Source organism: Aptenodytes patagonicus, chromosome 13 (genome assembly GCF_965638725.1).
Source record: "Aptenodytes patagonicus chromosome 13, bAptPat1.pri.cur, whole genome shotgun sequence".
NCBI classification, from domain to species: Eukaryota; Metazoa; Chordata; class Aves; order Sphenisciformes; family Spheniscidae; genus Aptenodytes; species Aptenodytes patagonicus.
Genome location: NC_134961.1, coordinates 3,325,987 through 3,351,727, shown reverse-complemented (window position 1 = coordinate 3,351,727; position 25,741 = coordinate 3,325,987). Strand labels below are relative to the sequence as shown.

Below are 25,741 nucleotides of genomic sequence, written 5' to 3'. Positions count from 1 at the left end.
AGGATAGGCTGACATTGTTACACATACGGATTTTGTTACTTCTGTTGGGGAAGCTGAAATAATTAAAATTGAAAGAGTTTTGTGTTCTACAAAAAATATATATATACACACACACACAAGCATACATATATATGTGTGTGTGTACATATATATATATAGTGTGTGTGTATATACATACCCCCACACACCTCCTACACCCACCCACCCCACCCCGATTTTTCACTTAGCAGTCTTAGGCACAAACTGATGATGATTAGTATTGTAAAGCACATCCACCTGAAATCTAGAACTGGTGGAATCAGAGGTGGGTTTAAGTGACCTTTCACATAATAAGGATAACAAATTCTGCATCAATTCAAAATTACCGCAATGACCTACGTTATTTTCACGTTTTTCCCTGATAAGACTTACTTGTCCTGAAAGGGCTTTATTATTAAACTGCAGTTTGCAAAGCATGACATTTCTGAAACCAAATTCTGTTTCATAATAACAACTTTTAAGAGGCTGATGCCAAACACATTTCTAACCACAAAATTCTGAGTGCTGAACTGACCTCTGTCATTTCCACTTTTGTTATGACTTGGCAGTCCAAGTCTACTTGCAAAGGTTCAGGATATTAACGTTTTCTGATCTCATGGCATCGTTAAAAATAGCCACTGTGCTGACTTCATTCTGCAATTCTATTATTCCCCTATGGCAACTGAATGGGCTGAGAAAGGGCAGCTTGACAGCTCCCCGTATCAGGCGGCAGAAAGTCTTCACAGATCTTCATCGATGAAGTGCTCTGCCATATAGGCGCAGCAACACTGGCACTTATTCTAGGCAACCCAAGAGTCAAAACCAGCGTCACATCCACTCCGCTACCAGCATCGATACAGAGGAAATGCTTGTCAAGCTACGTAAATACACTGTAGACCATCAGGCTGGTCTTTCAATATTCAGAAGTTTAAGAATGAGAGTTCAGATTTTTTTTTTTAATACAGTACTTGATTAGAATGTATCAACATCTCCTCCTGCATGTCCTATAATCCACAGGTACAGTAGGAGCCCTCTACTTTTGTCCTGCAAGTCCGAAGGATTTTTGGAGGTACAGCATATAGGATAATCAGCATTACTAACGTTAAGAAGCCAAAACCAAGAGGAAACAAGCTGGGAAAGGCCGAACCAAAATACAGCTCAACTCTAAGTGAAACTTAAAAGTTTTAGAGGGAATGACTCTTGAGATTAATGGGTATCCTCTCCATACCAAGGATGAATGCTGAGAACGATACACTCCTCAGCTTCATGTTTCTGACAGCCTTCAACTTTTTGTATTCTAGGTTTACATGATTTCCTGATAATTGCATCAGAATTGTCAAACAAGGCTCTGTAAGAATAATGAAAGAGGAATAATGACAGAAGGACTTAATATCCCACATGACATGCAGTCAGAATACAAAGTTAGCCCACAGGTATTAAATTCTCCATTCTTCTAGTCATGATTGTTTTCTTGCTAGTAATACAGGTTTGCCTCCCTGTTGGGACCATCTAATTGTACTAACGCTGTTTTTACACATCCGTATGGTTCCTACGTCGGAGGAGAATGTAGCAACCTGATACGTGGGGTCTTGGAATGTCATCCAAATCTCACTACTTTTTGAGTGAAATCAGGAAGGTTGCTCTGGGCCACACAAAAGGTGCATCAGAAAACGTGTTACATTTTTCTCTTAACGACAGAAAGCATAAGGCAAACTACATAGCGGTTAAAAAAAAATCTGCAGAAAGCAGGGTAAAGTGACTGGGAAAACAGCAAATCCAATCAGTGCATCGTGAGCAAGGTTACAAGAAGAAACTCCCAGTCAAATGCCTTGTAAAAGTAGCTAAAGGCAGGTAGAACTACATCCACCAAGTATAGTGCAAGTTGGGAAAATGAACCCCTGATAATAGCCTAAGAGATGGAGAAGTTTTGTTTATTTATTAATAATATAAAGTTGAGGTTTATATAGGACTAGTCCCTTGGATAAGTTCAGAGCTACTTAAAACGGCCAAGGGACATCCTCTTACTGGAGAAGCAGACAAGTGCTTAAAAAAAGGGGCACAATAAAGGTATTCTCCCTCGTGACCAGCAGGAAAGGAAATAGGAAAAGTCTCCTGAGTTATAAAGGTAGAATCGACGGACAACCAGCTGTAGAGAAAGTAACTTTCTATTCCTTTGAACCCGCTGGTATCAGGATCTGGGTCTTTCAAATATTGGAACACTAACATTAAATGCATAGGGATTTAGTAGATGGAGTACCAGATCCACTAGTGCCTGGGAGTGACTATAATGAAAAATGATGCCCTGAGGTACTACAGAGCACCTGGAATTCACAGAACAAGGAGGAAATAAGGAAGGACTAAGGGCTTAAGCTAGGGCTTGACACCTCTCCTCTTCATGACACAAAACAGATCTTAACAACTTTAGCATTCACATATTATTTGTTTCTATACATGACAATATTCTTTCCTATTTCCTCTCCCAGGTAAATCCTCAGTTTTTGTGAAGAAAGATGGCAATATATACAGGTTTCCAGCAAAGCCAAGACTAATTATGACAAAGCTTTCATAATGACTCCAGTAAGCTCTTTTGCAGTGTCTCCTGACTTAAAAAGCAACCGTTCTTCAGGGAAAGCAAACAAAGCACTCTCCCACTCATGGGGTGAACTGTGCAATGCGATGAAGAATCTCAAAGGTGGAGAATATGAGTGCAGTCAGGATGATGATGACTGTGACACGTGATGGGGTTTAAAAATAGAGGAAACTCCCCAAGGATCCATGCAATACTGGGAGTAGGGTGAATCAGAGCTCCCCTACAAAACAAGAAAACAGGTACGTGCCCCTGCTGGAATGGTCAAACAACAAAACATAGCCAAAGAAACAGAATGGTCTATAAAAACGAAGCATCGTAGAGTTGCAGCGCCTTTGAAGAGAGTGCAAGAAACTTCAGTTTGACTGGTTGATAAAAAGAGTGCCAACTAGGACATGTCAAGATGCAAAATGGTTCCCATACCCACCCCCACCCTTCATCCTCCAAAACTTCAATGTGGATCCCAAATCATGGCATTTTGATTACTACGCAAAAAATAATTCGCGTAGGGGAGCTTCTGGCAATACCCTTCCCTGCTTAAGCTTCTTGCTTAGGCCATTCCAAAGTACAAGTCCAGGACTGTCCCATAAACCTGCCATCTTACATCGCTGATGCAGGGGACACACCATTTCCTGTAATACTACGCCATGTTTCGTTGTTCCAAGTATATTGCACATTCCAGGACTTGCAAGTACTTCTTCAGACCTTTGAAGACAATGCTTATCTTTTAGAAAGAAGGGCACAAGACAGGGACAACTGAGCCTCAGCTGCTTCTCTGCAACCTGCCCTTGCCATGATCCAGCGCTGCAAGCTCCAACTTTAGCTGAACAGTCTACACCAGCCTGCTGGTCTCATACACTCACTGTGAGAGATCCCCAATTGGGGGACCACCTCCTCCTCCATCAAACAGAATTTCCCTGCGGGTTGGCTCAGGTATTGACAGTTCCTGGGCAAGGTCATTAAAACGAGATATGTAATCTATGCTGTTCTCATTCATCATGCAAGCCAGCTGGGAATCCACCACCTAGAAAAGAGAAGAGAGAAGAGAAGAACTACATGTCAGTGGAAATTTCACAGAACCACAGAACTGTTGAGGTTGGAAGGGACACCTTGAGATCCTTTTGTCCAACCAGCCTGCTCAAGTAGGGTCAGCTAGGACAGGTTGCCCTGGACCTTGTCCAGCCAGGTGTTGAGTTATCTCCACGAATGGAGATTCCACAACCTCTCTGGTCAACTTGTTTCAGTGTTTGACCACCCTCACATTAAAAAAGTTTTCTTGTGTTCAGGTGGAATTTCATGTGGCGTGCCTAAAATGGTGCCATATCCCATTTTCTTCTGAAGGCAGTTTGTAAGATCAAGGGCTGCAACGTCACTTCAAATCCACACAAATAAATTATGATATAATCCTTTAATTAACACACGCCTTGACAGATTCTCACCACCTAGTAAGCAGAATCTTATTTCTGCCAGGAAGTGGAGCTGTGTGTGGAGTCTGAAGCTGCCAAGGGCACATTAAAACAGCATGAGCTTGCTGCAGCTTCTGGTTACAAGGTCTGTACAGAACCTCCTTACTCAAATCCAAAGGGCAACGGAGGAATGATGTTTTCCTTCCATCAGGGCAAGCCCCCACAAAGTTACAATGTACATGATGTTACACTGAGTCAACGACTGTAAACTGTAGGACAATTAAGATTGGAAGGGAGCTGAAGAGGTCTCTAGTTCAACCTCCTGCTCAAAGCAGGTTCACCTAGGAGGACGGACCAGCTTACTCAGGGCTTTATCCATGTTAGTCGTAAAAAGCTCTGAAGACAGACGCTGCACAACGTCTCTAGGCAACCTGTTCCCCTGCCTGACTGTCCTCAGGGTGAAAAAGTTTTTCTTTATATGTAGTCAGAACCTTTCTCAGTTCAGCTTTTGCTCTGATTCCTCCCACCATGCATCACCACTCTGTGAAGGGCCTGGCTACATCTTTGTGATGACCACCCTGCAAGTACTGGCAGGCAGTTAGGTCCCTCCTGCCCCGACGCCTCCTCCAGGTTGAACAAGCCCAGTACCATCAGCCTTTCCTCACAGACGGGTGCTTCAGCCCCCTAATCATCTTGGTGGCCCTCTGCTGAACTTGCTCCAGTTTATCTATGCCTTTCCTGTATTGGGTGCTCAAAACTGGTCACAATATTCTAGACGTGGTCTCACAGCTGTTGAGTAGAGTGGGATAATCGCCACGTTGTTCAGCCTACTAGGTATTCTCCTGCTGAAACAGCCCGCGACACTGTTGGTCGTCTTAGCTGCCACAGAACATCCTGGCTCATGTTCAGCTTGCCGTCTGTCAAGATGCCCAGGTACTTCTCAGCAGAGCTGCGTCCTAAACAGTCAGTCTCCAGCCTATAGTGCTGTCGGGGTTATTCCTTCCCACGGGCAGGACTTTGCATTTGTCCTTGCTGAATTCCGTAATTTTCCTGGCAGCTCATTCCTCCAGTCTGTCTCTGTCCCTCTGAAAGGGAGCTCTGTCCTCAAGCGTGTCAAAGCCTTAGTAAATGCTAGTCTTCACTCTACCCCTCCAAAAGGTTTCAAAACAGAAGGATAATTCTACCAACAGAGAAAATAACTCAGCAGCATAAGGACCTGCCGTTCTCTCAGGTAACTCAGTATTAGCCATTTCCTGCTTCTTCCTTCTGGACCTATGTATTTTTTCTACCAGTCCTCCGACTGTACTGTAGCTGCATCAGTATTAACCTTTCTCTCATCTTTGGTATTTTCAATTCCTGCTCTACAAAGCAGGACACACAAAACAGAAGGATTACAACTCTGTCGAAACAAAGATATGTCCAACAAGGTAAACACGACCTCCCCCAGCAAAAAGAACCTGGGTCGAAGGTGCTCCCAACAGCTTCCTGCACCAGCTCTGGTGCAGTATACCCTCAAGTCATTTTACATCTTTCTGTTAAGACTGTAACCCTGTTTTACTAAGCTAAAGTGCAGATGTCAAAGCATCTTTGCCTTAAGTATCTCAGGAAGGTATGACGGACAATATACAATAACACTGCTCTAAAAAAGGAAGCAGACAGCTGGATGTAATTTGATGACATACCTCTGCTACATCTGCCAGAGACCGTGACACAAAAGAGTCCCGTGAGTTTCCATCCAGAAGGCTGGGTCCCAGTAAGGAGGTGCCACTGGCAGTCCCAACAGGAGTTGGCAACATTTTTCGTCCCTTCTCAGGGGAGATGAAACTTGCTATAAAGAACAGGCACATCAGTAAGTCACTGCACTGAATGTTTGCAATTGGGAGGATAAAGAGAAGGACAAGGAAATTGAAAATGGAGGACAGATATCTATTTATCGCTTAAAAATTATGTCTTACCAGCGTGAACACCATCAGCACGCTGCTAACAGTACAGAGACTCATTACACTGGCCCCATTAAATACTAATTAAAAAAAACCACCAACCAAAGCCCAAACAAACCCAGTGATCTCACGTCTTTGGGATTATGCTCACCAAGCACAGAACGGAGTCTATTTTTCCAACAGCAGAGCCAAGGGCATCTTTTCATTTTGGCAGAACAGCCAAAATGTCTCAACCTATCTGATGAGTCAGGCTCCAAACAGACTACAAAGAACTGCCAAGGAATTATTTGTCCCAAGGTAAGGGCCCCAATCTAGCAATAGGATCTTTTCAGGAACAGACTTGTAAAGAGAAGGAAAACGGTCTGAAGGCAGCACTGTTGAAATGAAAGCAAGAAGTAAGGGAAGAATTCTACAAATGTCCTACTGGGTTTATGATTTTCCAAAGGATTCACTTGTAATAAACAGTGCTTTTTTTTTTTTTTTTTTTTTTGAAAGGGAAGAGCTTTTTTGTTGCAGTTCTCTGCATACTGACACTTACAAAACAAGCTGCTGAGAGACGAGTCTGTGGAGTCATTGGGGTACCACTGGGGATCATGGCTGGGAGAGGCAATCCAGTTCTGTTGAGGACTACTGGATGGGGATGGAAGACTTTTGGAGCTGTCACTGCCGTTCAGCTTTGCAGGAGAGAGAGAAACACCTTCACCTGTAAGCCAATGTCAGGAATCACTGATTCAGTCAATGCGGTAAAGCTACAGGACACTACACCAATTTATGTTTAGAAAGGGGAAAAAAACCCAACAACCAACAAAAAACCACCTATATATGCTAGAAAATAAAGGCTAGGCACATAATTTTATTTCCAACAGATATTAAAAAAAACCCAAAAAACCCAAGAACTGCTTCCTGGAAAAGTTTCTGCTGACATGTAAGATGACAGGGATTTTTTTTTAAGTTAATGGGAAGATTTTAGCCAAGCTCAGACTTACTGTATTGACCAGAGCTGATAGCTATTTCAATGATAGAATCACTGATTTGAGTGGCAGGTTCCCCTTGAGAAAGCACATCTTCAGGTGGTCCAGGCAGCGAAATATCCAAGAGAGCAGAAACATTGGGAGGAGAGAGCCGGGTACTGGAAGCCTCTGATGAGGGAAGCGGAGGGGTGGAAAGACCATTTTGGAGGGGAGTCTTGGACAGTTCTGACAGAGAAAGGACTGATGCGCCCTGTTACAAGAAACAGAGTTAATTGTTCATAAATTTATGAAGGACTTGGAAATCCGTCTGAAAAGCAACAGCTTAGCTCCTAAGCATCAGATTAAGATCAGACTTTAAGGAAAAAAAAAAAGACGACTAATAATCCAGCAGCTAATATTCCTGAAATTTTAGGAATATATTATTTATATAATAAATTTGTTTGGTTTTTTTTTCCACAAAAAATATCTGTAAGCATAAACAAATATGCTTCAGCCCATATCCTGCCAAATCATCTGAAAAAATACGGGTCTGTAACATTCCAAAGAATATTTAATACAGCCTACGTAACAGAAACAAGCATAATAATAAAATTAACATGATTTTGATGAACCTACAAGACAGTTCTTAAGAATTAAGTATTAATTTGCCTTTGTATAGGCAAAAAACCTGTAACTGCTTGAAGGGTATATAAATATTTTAAACTGCTAACTCACTCCTCTTTACAGCCAGACTTCCCAAAACTCAACTGATCTTTTTTGAGGAGTCTCATTATTAATACCTCATCATAGAACTGTTTGTGGTTTTTTTCTGATGTAGTATATACAAAGCTGTCCTGAGAGCAAGAACCAGAACCTAAGGCCCCGTTACCACAAACGAATGCCTAGTAGGTCCATGTCCTAACATCTGTGCTATTAAAAAAAAAAAAAAAAAAAATTCTTCTCCTCCTTTATGCTCTCCAATCAAATTAATTTGACCTTTTTCACATGTACCTGTCACAGAAGGGTGGAAAGTGCCTCCACTGGAAAAAAGAAAAGCCTGTATTCTGAGGCTTGAGTATCTAACGCAAGGTCCTGGATCCCGCTGGAGAAGGAAGTTGGGGTAGGATGATGACACTTACAACTTAGGTGCTGCCACAGTTACTTTTTAAGTATCTATGTCTTATTGGATCCAGCATAAAGAAAAGTGATTCTCTGAAGAGGATGCTGGCATTACAATCACGCTTTTAGTCTTAATATTCCTTCTTTAGCAACATACAAGCAGCGGGACTGCCAATTGCTGAAATCTTTCTTTATGAAGTCTAAAATACACACGTACGATATAGCACAGCAATTATAAACTCCTCCACTGTATCAAGAAATACGTAAAACCTGTTTGTCCTTCAGAGGTCAGAGACTGTCAGCTTCGCTTTGCTTTTTTAGAGAATGGTACCCACATAACTTCAAGCAGCTTTCCTAAATCCCTTTCTTTAAATTTCTTCAGATGCTAGAGATTTCAATTCTCACAAAACAGTACCAATGGCGTACAATTACCTGGGAACAAGGGGTTTTAACTAGTAATACCAGTGGTGTTTTCAGAACATTACCTATTTCATACAACTGTTCTTTCAACACATACTCTACCTGGAAGCCATCAGGAACTGCCTCCTGCTCATGCCGTGTTGGTAGGCTGATGAATGGAACCCGACACCCAGGGCCCGAGCCCTAGAAGCACAACAGAAATCATGTGAGTGACAAACATTTACACAAAATGCTGCAAATAGAGCTGGGGAGGTAAGAGACAAGTGCCTATCACCGTTTATGCATACTCCTTTTACATATCGTGCCTTTCAAAATCGTCCATCGACTCCCTGAGAAAATGACACGGACCAACATGTATCTTGGGTCTCAATGAAAGAAACTGCAAGGAGAAATCACAGCTTCCATTCCAAATACATCCCTAAAAGTCCATGTTTTGCCCCAAATTCCCTCCTGAATTACTGTCTGTTGAAATGCTACTGTTTCTTTTCAAGCCCAGATTTCTGGATGGCCAACTTCAACAGTCTCACAGCTGAAAGCTGTTCTATAGGATGGAAATCTGTTCAATGTGATGATGATCTGATCCCTCAACCCTGAAATACGCACTATACAACATAGATTGGGTTTGCCATGATAAAAGTGTTTAACAGCAAGCTCCAGGAGAAAGCTCGCTGAAGCAGTCATTAATAATACAGCTTTTTTACACAATGAAAGAGCGAGACACTGAACTACTTTAAAAAGCATGCTCAAGAGACTGACCTCTACAGTGGTGATGGAGCCTCCATTCTGATGCACTACTGTTGACTCCTGCCCTGTTACCACCGTGGTCACTCCATCTGGTGACAGTGGAGATACACCCGACAAACCATCTGCATCCAGGACAGGCACAGGGCTACCAGGGATAATACCAGCACTTTTAGCTGCCAAGTCGATAGCACCTTTTGTGAAACAAAAAAGCAAAAAACACATTGCAAGCCTTTTCTTCAGGCAATTACTTTGTTGTGACTCATCTAAAAGGTGATTTTTTAAAAGTTGCCCAGAGTCAAAACTTAAACACATGCAAAAAGCAAAAATGGTAATTATCTGATCAGCTGTATCAGTTGTTCCTCTTCAAAGTATAACATTTCTTTCAGCTAAAATGTTTAATTTTTCTGCCCTGTTCCAACATGTTATCAGGTATATCAAAACAGTTTAGAGGAACATCCCAGCCCTCCCCCCGCCCTTTCCCTCTATTTTTTTTTCTTTTTTGTCCTGCAAATGGTTAAGTACTTGGTTATGCAATTTCTAGAAATTTCATACGGTTTACTAGAGGAGCTATAAAAACAACACAGCCTTATTTTGTTATCTTGCCTCTAGCAGCCATTTAGATTCAATATAAAAAATTCTTATGTTGTTGCAGGGTCAACCTCACCCAGATCTTTTCAAATCCACTTAAAACATCTGACTGTCTTCCCATCACAGAGAATCCTCTAAGTAAAACAGAGGCAGGTATTGCTTTCACCTCACTAATCATTCTAATTAAGGGACCCATTCTTTTGTTGCAAGACAGTATTTGCTTGGAGTACACCAGCATGTTGTTTTCTTGTAGAATTCATAATCCCATGTTAGTAGATAAGCTGTTTGCAAGTTTCTTTCAAATATGTCACAACCCCTTTTCAAAGTGGTCTGACAACAAACCATCACAAATTCTAACCCCTTGCTTTGCCTGCAGGTCAGACACAGTGAAGGAACCTAGTTCAAGGCTGTCCCACCACTGACTGCTCCCTTTCTGCAGCCACACAAAGTCATAGAAAGTAAAGTTGTCATTAACACAGCTGTTTTCTTTAACTTCCAAAGGCACTAATGATTTTACCTAGGAAATAGAAACCAACAACGTAACATCATACAGATCACAACAGACCGTGACACTCATTCTGTTTAAGAAGTGACTTACTGGACAGATGGTTGGTAGCCTGTGTTGGAAGAACTTTGGGCACAATCGGACGAGAAACAGCAGCTTTAGTCAGTGAGGACTGGATTGGCCGAAACGAACCTCTCCCTAGGGTGAAGGATTAAATACCTCTCAAGCAAATGAAATCTAACATCTTTAAAGCAGAGCACAACACAGTTCAGTGGAAGCAAACAAATTCCAAGCAGTAGCGAGCTCCGGAAATGCAAGTAGTGGAGACGAGTAGCGGAGTGGAAACAGACTTGAAATACCAATGCAAGCTAACCAGTGCCTTATCACAAAAATGCAACAGCAAGTGTTGCTGTGTTCTTGAAGCTGTCTCATGTTGATTTTGAGATTTAAGCCGAGATGGGGGATCACCTGTGCTACCATTGTACTCAAGAGTGTATTAGCAGAAAAGGGCAAATGGGCAGTACATTGATTATAGTGTATGAGATTTAAACAGTACTAGGAAAAGTCCATTAAAAAATCTAGACAAATTATTACACCCTACAGAACAAAAATTCTTATCTAAGTAATTTATTCCAAAATTTTGTCTCCCTGTAGAGAACTCCTTACTCTTCCCTGCTTTCAATACTGGGAAACGGAAGAAAAAAATTTCTATCATAATCATGACTTGCTTAACAATGATGGAGAACAATCACATCATCCTGTAGGAAGTGACTCAAGCAACTAGTAAAGGACTCTGTGGTTTTGAAAGGATGTTTTCCTCTTTTTAGAAATTATTCCTTTATGCAGTTTTAAGAGACACTTTCTAGTCCATCTCATGGCAGCATAAAAGGGATAGAAGACATGCAGACTCACCTGTAATGGATGAGTTGGATAAGATAGAAAAGGAACAGACATGCTGGGATGGATTTCCAGATGGCCTCGGGAGCAGTGTTCTCTATGTGGGAGAAACAACAATAAACCAGAACATATTTAAACACAGAACAGAGGGTAAAGCTCATCTTTTAAGGCACAGAAGTTCATGATACCTTCCAGAATAAGCAGAGTATTTACACGGCGTGACTATCATGCAACAGACACAGCAATAAGGTCTGTGTAATCTTGAGAAAGAAGCTACAGACAGGAATCATGTGTTTTCTCTGTAAACTACTCTAAGAGAAAATTTCCACATGGACAATTCTCAGAGAAATGCTAATTAGAACTATATTCCTTTCTGATTATACTTGTGGTAATTTTCAAATCTCCCACAGAGTTACAGCAGTGATCTTAAGGATGGGATCTAGCCTGTGTGCAAACTGATCTTCCATTACAATTAATCAAGTGTGAATTCATGAGGCAGCTGTATGTACTTGGGAGCTCTTAAAACAAATGGAATTGCATAGACCAGAAAATCTCAGTACCAGAAAACAGCATGTATGTGATTTCTAGGTCTCCTACTCTTATACAGAGCAGAAGAGACAAAAGGGTATATTGACACTCGGTAACTTTGTTTTCCCTAAACAAGTTTCCATTATTTTGGTTTTAGATTTCTTGTATGTTCCCCACCTGCAGTTTCACAGTGGCACGTGCCTTTTTGCTGGGTTATCAGAGTAGTCTAAGGGAGGTTAACGCCTGCCTACCACCAAAGTTCCATGACAACAGGCTACCTCTTCCATACATCTCTTTGCAAGACCCATTTGTTCCAGAAATCATTGTTCTTTTAAATAGTGTTATGTTTTATTTCACTACAGAGGTTTATACCCACCCCAGTTTAACAGCCATTAGTGCGTAGGAAGCAGGAAAAAATACCTAAAGGGGGATCTTGTTGCATTAGCACTGACAGCTCTAACAATGACAGACCAGGATACCACGTGAACACACTGCCTGTGCATCAGTACCAGCAGGCCCAAACAGCAGAACCTGCTTTCAGGTGAGGGCCTTTTTTATTTTTTCCAAACTACCTCATGCACTGGACTACTACTGTTGCTGACATTCCTCACATAGGGAATGTAACATGGCTGGCTACAATATAGACTAAAATGCTTGTTCCTTCATATGTTCAGCTTCACTCTTCCAGCGGATGTACGAGGGAAGTTCAGGGTTTTTTCAGTTAGGTGCAAATCAGTATAGCCTTACTGATATCTACTCAGGAAGCAAAACAGGCATTTCACACTTTGCAAATTGGTCTGACCTGTACTACTAATGGCTTCCGCAAGTGCCTGTTCCGTAACTTCCTCGGCTTTGGCAAGAAGAAGTCCGACTGCATCTGGACAAGAGCAGGAAATGCATTAGAAAGTATTTTAAGCATGCAGACACAGAATAAATTATACCCCCCAGACTCTGTTTTTCAGTAAAGTTATAACTATTTATTAAAATACTGCGTTTTGTTTCAGACAGTAGAATAATCTTTCTGCTAGAGTAGGAAAATTTTCCACCAGGCATGGTTTTTTTTCTTCTTGTTTTACGGAGATAAAGCTTTCTCCCAAAAAAGCCATTTCACTTCTTAGCTACTGCAGCTTGCCAGAAGTTGTTAGTGAGACTGTATATATAAAAATAAAACGAGTATTTGAATTTAATACAGCAATGAGGTATTAAAAGTAGCTGCACGATAAGAAGGATATCAGTTTTGCTAAACCTGGCAAATATATTTGCTGGAGCAACTTAATTAGAGAGTGAACCAGTTTCATCAGGCTGTGTGATGGCATTCAGATTCAGGCCTGAAGAGGTGATGTCACTTCAAAGCAGAGTTACATAGTCAAAATCTGACTAATCTCAGCTAATAAAATGTTATGCTTGAGCATCACTAGAAGCACTGCTTCATAGGGAAGCCCATACTTGCTGATGAACCAAAAAAACCCCTGTAATACCGACTAGAAGCTGGTTCAGGCACAATATGCTACTTTTTTCATTCAGTCAGTCATCTCACTTACACTGATTGTATCTAAGTGCTGCCGGAAGGTCAGTTCTGCTTCTTTGCTAGGCAAGAACAGTTTCCCATGGCGGCTGTTGGGTGGGAGAGTTGTAGGAACTGCAAAGAGTCCACCATCCGCATCAGTGCTTCCAGAACTTGAAGGACCAGCCACCAAGAGAGGTCTAGGGAGGTTTCTCAAACCTAGAAGATTTTGACAGCAATTTAAATGAAGTAAAGTGAAAACAAAAAGAAAGTAACTCTTTAGTAATTGGAGGATCATACAGAGAGCTGGGACTTAATGGATCCTGGCTCTGCCACCATCTGCTTGTGAACTCAAATCATGAAACTCTTGATACTTCAGTTTTCCCACCTGCAAATTGACAGTATTTACCTGCTTCACAAGGACACTGCAAACATTCACTTGCTTTGAAATCCTTGGAAGAAGGGGGTTAAATGCAATTTTACGCTACTAAAGAAACTAGAAGTTAAGCAGCCAGTTTTAAGCCCCACACAGACCATGTTAACCAGTTTATCTATTCAGCCTGTAGAAATACTTGAAGGCCCTTCCCACTAAACAAACTATATATCCACCATTCCTTTTGTAGGGGAAGGTAATACAAACACAGACTCATTCTACAATGTTTATATTTTGTTTACGCTCCCCACCACCACCCTGTGGTGATTCCAAGTGCAACCCCAATAAAGCGATTCTGGTGACAGAGAAAGAGCAGGGATCAATTTACCAAAATACCTTCCAAAAGATGGATTGTCTTAGAAATACATTTGGCACATTGAAATAACGGCATCTGGTCCAAGTAAAAAACGTCTTCCTTTACATTGAACTTTAAAAAATACTGTAGGATTCCACAGTGCTGTGCCCACTCTGCAGGCATCCAGCTAGGATGAAAACCAGTATTGTCAGTATGTCATTCTGAGATGACCAAGAGGCGTACCTGCCTCTCTTCCACAGAAGTGCTTGCTGTGCATAAAACATCGGGTTTCATTACAACAGAGAGTAACGGCTATTTTCACACTCGTATTGCACTCATACTTGTCACGGTGCTCCAGCCTCTATTGCTGGGCTGGAGATCTCAGCTGGCAGGCAGCAGGCACCTGACTCACCCAGAGGGGGAAGAAGCAAGGTGGGCAACGATCCCTAGTCATGCCCGCTGCCCTAGGCAGGAATACAGTACAGCACAAGCTTGGGCCACCCTAAGGCAGAGATGGGTATACGCAACAGTATTCAAGAAGTGTTCTGAAGAACATGAAGCTTTATTTACCTAATAAACCTGCAGGTTTTATTATCCTCCTATTTAAAAGATGAAATTGCCACCCTCCACCCTGCTGCTCTAGATTCGGTTGTTTTTCCAAAGCTTAGTTAAAATTAGTGTGCCAATGTATCTAAAAATCAATTCCAGGCAGACATATAAATTTGTGCCTCCTGCCTGACCAGGAGTTAGAGAGAATTGTTAAAGATAATACACATGATATTATCTTTAAAAAAAGCAATAAACGGATGCAACTATAATTACGTAATGATATTTTAAGCACTACAGGTGATGTTGCATCACAGCTGCTGCTTCACTTTTTCTAAATCTCTTTGCATGATTCTTCTTATCCTCTCTTTTGTCTCTCCAGCTACCTGCGTGGCTTTTGTGGAACTGTCAGTTTGCTAACACTTTCAGTTCTTCTGGAGTAGACACAGGCTATCTTCTAATCTTTATTTTCTACTGAGAAGGCCAAATCAATTTATCTTCAATTAAAAAAAACCCAGAAGACGAAAACCAAAAAGCAGTTAGCACCTAGACGGACTCAGGACCAAAGTCTATGAGGGAAGGCACCTAGAAGGCTCATCACCAAAAGTAACCTAGCCGTTTGCTTTCTGACAGCCAAATTACTGCAGTCACTTAATAGCACTGCATGTGAGGATACAAAGAAGCTTGATAATTACTGTATACTAAAGGTTGCAGACCACAAACAATCCTATTTTAGATCCAGAACACCCTTATCAGGGCTGATAAAAGGCATTCAGTTTGTCTACCAAAACAACACAACTTAGGGTGAAGGTATCAGACTTGCTTGGGTATGTGTGTGACGTGCTGGATGCCATTACCTGAGGCCCAAGCTGAGTGCATTACCCCAGGCAGAACTGCTGAGAAGCTATACTAATTAACTAGGTAGAATGTTGTACTGAACACACTTTTACTGCTCCTCTGTTCAAGCCAAACAGCTCAGCTGAAGCCAACTTGGCTATAGAATCATAGAACCATTAAGGCTGGAAAAGACCTCTAAGATCATCGAGTCCAACTGTCAACCTACCTTTGGTACTGTACAAAAGCAGGAATACATAGTCTGTATTTTTCACGTCCTGACTTTGCACTAAAGACTATGTGTTTCATTATGGTATCTTAAACCATAGTGCTGCACAACCCTACTTGTAATTCAGTGATGCGAATCAAAGACTAACATGGACAATTATATTTGGTTTTGAATCAACGAAGCTCTGTGTAAACAGAACAGGTGTCTGTTTCTAAGAGATCAGATACAAAGCATTGTTATCTTCTTGCTGTTTCTGTCTGGTATCCTCAGCGGATGATCCTTACCGTTACTTAAAAGGCTTCAGAAAGGATTCTCAAGGCATTAGGGCAGCATAAAGTACAATCTCGTAAAAATGAATTTTGCAAACTAAGTAAGCTTGATTCTACTCGCAAGTCTGATTTAAAAAGGTAGGTCCTTCAGGCCTGTGTATCTTACTGAAATGTAACAATTTATCTGCTTGATCTATTAAATTATTGGCTTTTTACTAGATATTTAAGTAAGTACGTCCTTGTCTGCAAGTAAGCTTTAGACAAAGATGAAATTGCTATAATGCCATTCTAAAATGAAAACCACACAGAGCACTAAGTATGTTTTACAGCATCGGTTAAATTGCTCATGGTCCACTGCTTCTTACAGCACGGGTGTGAAAAGGACAGCATAAGAATCACAATAGTTCCCAGTAACCCTGACACCTTCACAGACTTTTCTAAAGTCATAAAACGTTTGCTGGCAAATGCAACGGGACTGAAGAATAGAACTGAAATTCTTGGTCTGCATGGCTAGGGCTCACAAGTTATAGCAGCTGTACCTTCTATTAAAAGAAAAGGTAATTCATAATCATTCCGTATTTTATAATGGCAGAATGGCACAGAAAATTTTCAGTAATTGTTTTATCAACAAACTTTACACCATATATTTACTCTCCTGCTCTGTAAGCCCTCACTCTGTTGAGATCCCACGCCCTGTATCAGTCAGCTCCTAACAAACACCAGCATCTTCTGTAGGAGAGACTCGTGAGAGTTCTTCCAGGCTGTAAACTGTATTATTGGCACACATTGTTTTTCAAGGTTCAAAGAAGCACTGAATTTAGGACAACTCTAAAGCAAATTAACACATACCAATGTTCTGAAACAGTTAAGTTCGTAAAAGTAAGAACACTCATTCTCCCAGCGTTACATTACTGGGACGTGCTCATCATGGTACAAGGTGCTCATGGCCTGGGTCTGATCTCTTGAAATGGATTTTTATGAATACTCACCTGAGGAGCTGGAAGCAGCACCAGGAGAAAAAGTCTTGTTGTTGCGAAGGGCAGACTGATTTCGTGCACAACCTGGACTCCTGGTGCTGATGGCAATCACCTTTCCCGGAGGAGTCAGTGACTGCTCCTCTTGAGCAGGCTTTATAGGGGATGTGGCCACAGAGCTCATCTCGGGCGTCTAAAAATGCACACACATTACATGAATATTGTGTACTGTTACAAGAAGTATATTGTTAAACTCATTCTACTTAGGAAGCTTAAAAAAAATAATAATCTGACATACTACAACATCTTTAAGTACCCTAACCAATACCTCTGTGTGTGCGCGGTGGGCAGCTGAAATTCCCTGCCTGTGCATTTAGCAGTGTTAAACATCATCGGTTCAATATCATTAATTTATGTTACAATCGGGTTAACACTACACAAGCTTCAGTGTGCTGGACTACCCCAGGATAAAAAGAAAAAAAAAAAAGAAATAGAAAAAAGGTAAAGACACAGAATTGTCACACTAATGGAAAAGGTGTTGGTTTTAATTCAGTGCAAAATTAATTTTCATAAACTCTACCTATCCAGAGAGCACCTCTGGTTGGAAGTATACTTGGACAAAAATACTTTGCTCTTAATTCTAATCAAGTAGAGACCAATAGTTTTGAACTTCTTCCCATCCCTTCTCCTATTTCATACTGTAATACAGCACTGACAAGAGGCACATGGCAAGGTGCTTACTAATTTTCCAGGCCTATCCAGTTCTTTCATTAAGTTGTTTAAATGCTTTTCTAGAAAATGCTCCCTTTTTAAGGAATCTGTGTGCAATCACAGGCATAAAATTACCACCCACACTTGACTGCAATGCAATTTGCTATAGTTTGCTTTATGCTGGTAATCTTCATTTAAAGGAATGAACCACAGCACAGTTGGCCATTTTAGCTTTGTTACATATTATCTTGAGAAAACAGCAAGGATCTAGACAATCAGTCCTTCCTCTGTTAAAGTACCCTGTGGCAAAAATATTATGGTTCCTGTCATTATTTGATGAAATGCAGAGGATTTAAGAGACAAAACTTTCAAAAAGTCTACAGTACTTTCAATTAGGCAGTATCATCCTCGCCTCTTGAATATGTATCAGTCCCACGACATTCATTGCCACAAGAAGAGTATCTCTTTTTCTGAAAAACAGCCAGTATAAAGTGGTATTTGACAAATAAAAGTATACGTTACTTTTCATTGGAATGTACGATATGGTACATATCTGAAAGAATTATTTTTCAGGAGCACTACACTACTTTGATTAAGACACTAAGAGTGCTGAAGTGACAGGAAAACACTTGCAAATAATAACTGCTGGGTTTTTTCCCCCCTCTTCTATCCCTCTCCCCCCAAGTCTAAGGAGATGTCCTTCCTTCTAGTTCGTGATTGTTTCATCATGTCATCCCTGGCTGTCACATGTGTCACCAGAAGTAAAAGTAGATGCCGAAAGAGGAGACATTGTCACAGACCTCTGAGATGTCAGACCAAAAGTCTTTACAGTTTAAACAAAGTCTGTATCTGGAGCTATATCTGAGCAAAGATGGTTTTAAATTTATAAAATCCTACCTTCTATGTCTATAAAATCAGGATCAAAAGGAGCTTGGGGGGGGTGGGGGTGGTAAATCTGTGCCAACAAAGAAAGATCAAAGAACTATGTGTGTTTGGGAATAGTGATACATTTGCAGCCTATGCTGGAAATACAATGCAAATGGTATCTTTAACTTATCGTATCTCCCGCACAGGAATTCAGTCTCATCTGGTGAATTCAGTGTCCTTTTGGTCTTTAAAAGGATGTTTTACTAGGTTTCAATCGGTTGCACTAGGTGGAAACGGCTGCCCCGGTATCACAGGGACAGGTCTTAAACATTGGTTACAATGCACAAGAAGGAAAGCAAGTTCATTCCCGGTTGTCTGCCTAAGGAAGAAGATATTTTTCTGGGTCTGTTAAACAACTACCCTAGAGCCTGGGAGCTTTTCCAAAAATCACTGTGGCAGACACAGTTATATTGGCTATGCTATCCCAAAAAAATGAATTCTTTTCACACTTACACTTAGTGTAACTTGAACTACACAGACACTGGAAATTAAGGGTTGCACTTTTCATGTGGAATATTAATCTCACCTAGGCTCCCTCTGTCATCTAGGCTCCATTTCCCACAGAAGGTTGGACCAGATGATCTTCCAAGGTCCCTTCCAACCTGGGCTGTTCTTTAGTTCTATAAACCTGAGAGAATAGAAGGCACCTACCCAACCTAACCCCATGACTGATCTTTTCAGTAGTCACATTAAATGTTCACTGTAATACCACTGAGACTCACAGCAAACCAGAAACTAAAAGGTAGTGTAAAAAGCAAATGCAGCATGTTGAGGAAAAGTCCGCTCTGTAGCAAGCCGGGTTGTGGTGGTGTTTGGGTTTTGTTGTTGTTTTTGTTTGGGTGTTTTTGGTTTTTTTTTAAACACAGGAATCTCCAAGATCTTGACAAGGCTGGTCACTGATTTACTATGAAAACAGAACTGGGCAATTATTCCCCAGATCAAGTGAGAGTTTAGCATCTGGAGCATGAACAAGAACTACTTACTGGTTTGGGATTGACTTCAGTAGAGATGAGTTTTAAAAGGCAGTTTAGGAGTCTCTGCTTGTGAAAGGTGGTACATGAAGGAACAGCACTTGACTCAGATGTTTGCTCCCTAGCATCCTGGGCTTCTGGCTCCAAGACGGCCAGCCAGTCATATTCCAGCTGCAACTTGTTCGGTTTGCCCATCATGAGGTAGACTTCAGCCAGCGTAAGGCTCTCAGAAGTTCGCAGGCTCCATCCTTCTTCTCTAACCTGTTGAGAGAGCCGGCTTGGGTCATCCTTGAGAGACTTTGTACTAGATTGTCCCTGAGGTGGAGGTGGAAATGAGGAGCCCAGCTTCTCTTGAGAATCCTCCATTACTGCATCTGTTATATCCTTGGCACAAGCATCAAGCTGCTGGCCCTGGCTGTGGCTAGCCTGAGTTTCGTATCTGGATGGGCCACTGCCGGGTGAAGCCACACCACCTCGCGGTAGCTGTGAATAGGAGTCAGATGTCTCTGTGCTCCTCCCACTTGGAAAAGCCACAGGAGAAGTATCACCAGCTGCTGGAGTAGAGTCTTTCCCATGCAGTTTGTCTGTGCAAGAACACTTCTCTGGGACGATCAGGTCCTGACAGGACTTCATGTACCGTGGGAATGGATCAAGCAGAGAGAGCTCCTCCACATCAGGGATCTTACTGCAAGCACAAGCTGTGCTGCACGATGGTAACACAGTTGCTTGGTCACTAGCCAGGGCCTCCCTGCCCTCCACACAGAAGGCCGCTGAGCTCAGCTTTTCGTGGTTCCCTCCTGGATCTTGGAGTCCAGAAGGCGGTTTTTGGAGAGAATTAGTGATGCCAAGATTGGAGGCTGTTCCTTCCACCAGGCCAGTCTCCGGGGCACCATCTTCAGTGCTTGCAGAAACTTCAGCTGTGGGCTGAGAGGTTCTGCTTGACTCTGTAGTGCTCTCTGCCCTTCCAACACCCTTACCTTCTGTTCCCCGCGTGTATTTTAGCTGTCCCCTAGCTGTTCCCTGACCACTCTGTATGCCTAAGATCTGTGCAGGGGGTAGTAAGTGAGAGTCTTTCGTGTTCTGTTTGCATTTGCCAGTTTCCTGCCAATGCACTGTGCAGAAAGCCTTGGAGTGGACCACTCTGGCTACCCCAGGCAGCGGAGTGAGTGTACAGTTCTCTCCTGGAAAGAGATGGAGCATCACTTTCTCCTCTGAGAAGCTGCCTCTTGTTTCCGAGTCTCTGGAGTCTTGAAGCTGCCGTTCTTCTAGTGTTTTACGCTAAAAAAAGACGTGTCAAAGAATACAACGATCATCTGCCCCTTCCAAACAAACACCCGGTAGCCTATTTCGCAAGTTAAAAAAAAAAAAAAAAAAAAAAGAAAGTAGCTGATCAAGGACACGTCCTCTATTCAGCACAGACATGAAGACTCTATGATCAGAAATTAAGTTCTTTTGTGGGGATAAGGACTACACTGAAGACCTGCTACAAGCACAAACTAAATCTCTGTTCCAGACAAAATTACTTATCTCTGCTTCACACACCTTTGTAATTGTAAAAGAACCCAACCAACCAACAAACCCCAACAAAACCAAGCAAAAAAACCCCAACGTCACTGCACAGCAAAACAGACTCCCCTTACTGTGCAGTAACCTCCACCTTACGTGTTTTGACACCCTTCTAAGTTTCAAGTGCTATGCTGCTACTTCTTCCCAGGCTCACAAATTAAAAAGAAAAGCCTGAATTAAAGGACTAAGAACAGGATACAGCATACCAGTCAACAGGAGAACAGAATGGCTGTTAACTCACAAATCCTTCTACTCCATGGATCAAAGTTCAGAGGTAGGGATATCTCTAATGTTGTATGGCTCAGACAGCATATAGATACCTAACAGGTAGCAGCAGCTACCTAGACAAGAAGCTTAAGCCTTCATTTGGTGAAACTGCATAAAGCAAGTGGAAAGATCTGTCCTTAATCTCTTTGCTGAAACTGGAAACAAAATCATCAGCTATTAGCCAGGCTTCTGCGGTGGTCACCCATCTATAATGAACAGACTAAGCGCACTGTTTAAGGAAATGAAATAAAGGCAGGGAGCTTCCCTTATTACTAATGAGTTTTTCAGGGGTTCATAGTAGAGAAGAGTGGAGGTAAAAGTGGACTATTATGGGGTTTCCCATGAAAAGCTCCATTAGTGGTGCTGAGATACTGACCTCTAGCTTTACTAAGCACGGGCTGGTAAATTTATGAGGTAGAATCACATTTCTGATGCAGAAATGAACTTCGCATAGGAAGGGAATTGCTCCCAGGACACAGCATACAGAACAGACTAAGCAGAAAAAGGATACAATACGCACTTCATGGAGAGCCCACTTCTGCTTCAGGAACTCAATGAGGCTGGAGACCTTTCGATGTAACTCCACAATCATCCTGTATGCGAGATAAACAAAGCAAGGGAATAGAGGAAAAGTGTCAGCAGAAGTTCAAGTCACAGCCTTGATGCCAGAATGGGAATTAAGGGAAGAAACTGGCATTCTGTAGTACAAGCACAGAGAACACACCTACCACTCCCAAGCGCTAAGAAAAAAACCCACAAAAGCAAAAAACATATGTTATGCCGCAACTTTAAAATCTAGGTAACTCACAACTAAGAAAGATCTAAGATCTCTCAGATAAATGAAAGATAAATCTCATTTTATAGATATCAGATAAATCTGATTGCCATGATTCAAGATACTAGTTTCTCCAGATGGAAGAAGATAGGAAAAGATGGGAAGATTTAGCTGAAGTGCAAAACTGCAGGCAAGGCACAAAGCTACCACATGAAGTATAGAAAGAAATAGAGAAAGGGGCACAAAAAAAACCCCAAACATTTACTTTTTGCTCTTAAAGCATTTTACAAAATAAACCTAATGCCAAAAATCTTCATTCTCCTCTCTGCACCATCTTCGGTCATTATACTGAAGTACTCTATTTGAAAGAACAATCAACACCACAGCGGCCTCGTGTTTTCTGCCCTGAGTTTTGGACTAGATGCAAGTACTAGGATGAACAGCCACTGATGACACTGAAACGACAGCACCAACTACATTTTGCAGGCAGGAGATTAAGCTACAAATACCTTCCTTTCTGCTAGTATCACTGTGTTGCAGTTGACAGGTTCAGAGTCTTGGTGCAGACACCTCCGACCATTGTTTTACTTCCGTCCCCTGTGCCCCTGTCTCATGGTACGTTCAATAGAAATTTTAGTAGAACTAGTGCTGCATATCTCCATTTTACTTGCACTCTGCTCTGACAACTGGGTGTAAGTGGCTCAAAGTATATTCATCTCCAACTCTAGTAGCTCCTATCATTACTCAAATTAAAAGATATAAAGAACAACAGTAATCTAATTTTCAAGTCTGATATCTCATGTTTACAACAATCATGTACCCTGGCTGGACAAGCCTTCAGAGTAAGTACATTTAGGCAAACTGCATTGTCAAAGACGACCTGCCCAGTCGGCAAAGAGAACCCTGAAGAGAGAGGAAGATGCTGGAATGCTGCTCATATATTTCTCTATTCTGTTCTGAGCACCACAATCAGTTCTTCATTACCTAAGCCGTGGATTCTGGGCAAGACTCTGTACTCGAGCCCATGCATGATTATTTCGTGGCTGCAACTCCACAGGGACCTTGAGAGGAAGACGTACTGGCTTCTGGTCCTCTTCATCACTAACACCTGAAGGGAGATGAAGCACAAAGGGCACGGGTCAAAGCAAGGACAACTCAGTCAGAACGCTATATGCTCAGTTACATGAAAAAAAAGCATCACAGACATCAGCATCACCTAGCGACAACTTAGGCAGCTCAGCTTCACCAGTGGAGCCTGCTTCCTTAGATTACCTCCTGTTCCAATATGTTTATTTTTTTCCTTGGACACTGCAGCGGTACTGGAGCTTCCAGTTGAGCAAGCAGTGTCAAAATCAGGTGGCTGGAAACTTTGAACGCGTACAGTATTTCAGACCTTTAAACTGTACTGATTCTACTTATTGGGGGGGAAGAAAAGAAAAATAATAATAAAAAAAAATCACACATAGCTGAACTGGAGAAGGTAAAAAAAAAAAATCTAAGATGCTCAATGCTAAACAATGTACTACTGCGTATTCACTGGCACAAGGGACTAAACTTTGAAAGCACAACTGGCAAAGCAGTAGCGACCTTGTCTGGTGTAGCTATTTCCTTTTCAATTTAGCTAGTGACATACTCCAAGATTTAGAGAGCTGGGTGGGCCCTAAGTTATTGGGATTATACAAGCAAACAGGGTAAGTAACACAATAGGGACATATCTGTGCCCAACACAAATGTGAAATAGCACAAATCCCCCTGCCAGTGATGTACACACCAAAACAGGCCTACTCTCTCTCACGTTCTTCCAACCATCTGTTAAAACCCTTTCACGTTCCAGCATCTCTTACTTACCATCTGGATCACAGAGTTTCTTCAAAGCCCTGCACATCGGGGCTTTGATACGAAGGTTTCTGCCTTTGTAACGAACAGTCGTAGCCCTGAATACATTGAAAGAGAAGTATTTACAGGCACCATTAACAAAAGTTTGTGAATACGCACTTATTAGGGATACAGAGTCAAATACAACCATGGCTATAGGAATGAACAAAGAAATGTAAGGGTTTGCAGTGCAGATTCACAACAGCACTCAATCTTTTCTATCACCTTACTTTTCATTATAGAAATGCTACTCTTGTGACCCTACTCTTCCAGACTTTCATGAAACCCTGGGCTATCCACTTAGGGAGGGATTGCTATTTTATAAAGCGGACCAGAATTATGTTACTTCGGTTGAAGAGTACCCTCAGAGACAGCTTCTTCATAAAAGACAACTGGCTTTGCTTTGGTCTCCTCTTTATACTCCTAACTCTTAGTTATGGGAAGAAAGAGTAAAGTTTTTTTAAGGGTCTTCCATTCTGGAATATCAACACCACATCTGTTGCAGAAATGAGGTCTAACAGCTTATGCGGGAATCTGAACAAAGTAACTTTTACAGTATGATTTCACTGGCTTTTAGTTTCAATACCACATTAACAGCCATAAAGATCCTTAAAAGCAAGAGCCACTGTGTGAAAACAAAAATGGCGACTATTTGATTTCTTTACTCAGTCAGCCCTGTTTTCTTTTTAGAGACTTAAAAGGCAGGCGTTGAGACCAACGAAGTTACTGATAGCGGTATTTACTACCTAATGCTTCAAGCAATAAGGATCAGCTAGCATAGAAGCAGCAGGACTGAACACAAGTCCTTGCAAGTAAAATGAAATTATGGAGAATATTCCTACAGCCGGATCTTATTTTTTCCTGTGCTGTATGGAAGACAACATCAGGCAGAAAGAGCACTTGTCTACGCTGCTAAGAGGAGAATTTGCAAGAGGGCAGCAGAAGTGAAGCCAGACCTGAGAAGATGGAGTTGATGAGGTGAGCAGCTCAAAAGTTTCAGTTATTAAGCTGTGAACTTCTACAGGTTCAGAATATCCCAGGGCTGGAAGGGCAGATTTCCTCAGTCTGCACTGAGCTACCAGAAGCTAGAGGGAATATGTTAGCCCTCGCTCTTTCCAATGAGCTCTGACACAGAAGTAGTGATGGCTCAACTAACGAAAAGGGGAGAAGGCTAGCAAGTGCTGAGGAGAAACTAGCAATGGTGCTACTTAAAAAATAAAAAAGACCCAAGAGCCACTTGCCTGGTTTTAAATAGCGCTTCCTATTTCCACATCCGCAACAGCAGACAACACTACAGCTGCTCTAACAGAAGCATCGTTGTTACCTTTCCTCTTGCAACTTAACCCTAACTTGAATTGTTGTAAACTTGAATTGTTTGAAGACAGTGGGTCCCACCAAGTACAACGGTCAATCTCTGCCGACGGACAGACTCTTAGAGGAGGACATAGTAACACTTGTGGATATCTAGTCAATGACATAAGATAAAACTTCCTCCCGGTCATTGCAATGGACACCTTAGCCTTAACGCATGAGGCTCAATATCCTCGTGTCATTTTATTAAAGCACAGATATGATTTTATCAGAAAATCGGCATTTTTTAGAAAATAAATCTCCTGAAAATAAGTTTAATCATATGCAGCTAGCACCCTCTTTTTTTTTTTTTTTAATGTGTAAATAAACCAAGTTTCAATACAAGTGAGGACAAGATCAGTATGAATCAACCCAAACTCACTTATGTCAAGTTAACAGGGACTGCAATGCACGAAGACAGGAAACTTGACTACAAATTCTGCTGCTCTCAAATTCAGCTGGTCAATGTTTGGACAACTTCTCTCTTGGGTCTGAATCTTTAGGTGAAAAACC

At 41.6% G+C, this 25,741-nt stretch overlaps 1 protein-coding gene across 1 annotated transcript in view; it reads right to left on the bottom strand.

Moving 5' to 3' along the window:
- Window positions 1-224: 224 nt before the first annotated feature.
- Window positions 225-25,741, bottom strand: part of LOC143166676 (protein cramped-like) — a 61,006-nt gene continuing 35,489 nt past the window's right edge. The window contains exons 3-17 of the mRNA XM_076351266.1: window positions 23,852-23,937; window positions 22,988-23,111; window positions 21,740-21,821; window positions 19,408-20,673; window positions 16,802-16,979; window positions 13,244-13,425; window positions 12,505-12,579; window positions 11,190-11,271; window positions 10,371-10,475; window positions 9,197-9,375; window positions 8,543-8,623; window positions 6,938-7,172; window positions 6,490-6,654; window positions 5,694-5,839; window positions 225-3,629 (exon numbers count right to left, since the gene is read on the bottom strand). Coding sequence (XP_076207381.1) covers window positions 3,465-3,629; window positions 5,694-5,839; window positions 6,490-6,654; window positions 6,938-7,172; window positions 8,543-8,623; window positions 9,197-9,375; window positions 10,371-10,475; window positions 11,190-11,271; window positions 12,505-12,579; window positions 13,244-13,425; window positions 16,802-16,979; window positions 19,408-20,673; window positions 21,740-21,821; window positions 22,988-23,111; window positions 23,852-23,937 — 3,151 coding nt within the window. The 3' untranslated portion in view covers window positions 225-3,464. The remainder of the gene's footprint in view (window positions 3,630-5,693; window positions 5,840-6,489; window positions 6,655-6,937; window positions 7,173-8,542; window positions 8,624-9,196; window positions 9,376-10,370; window positions 10,476-11,189; window positions 11,272-12,504; window positions 12,580-13,243; window positions 13,426-16,801; window positions 16,980-19,407; window positions 20,674-21,739; window positions 21,822-22,987; window positions 23,112-23,851; window positions 23,938-25,741) is intronic.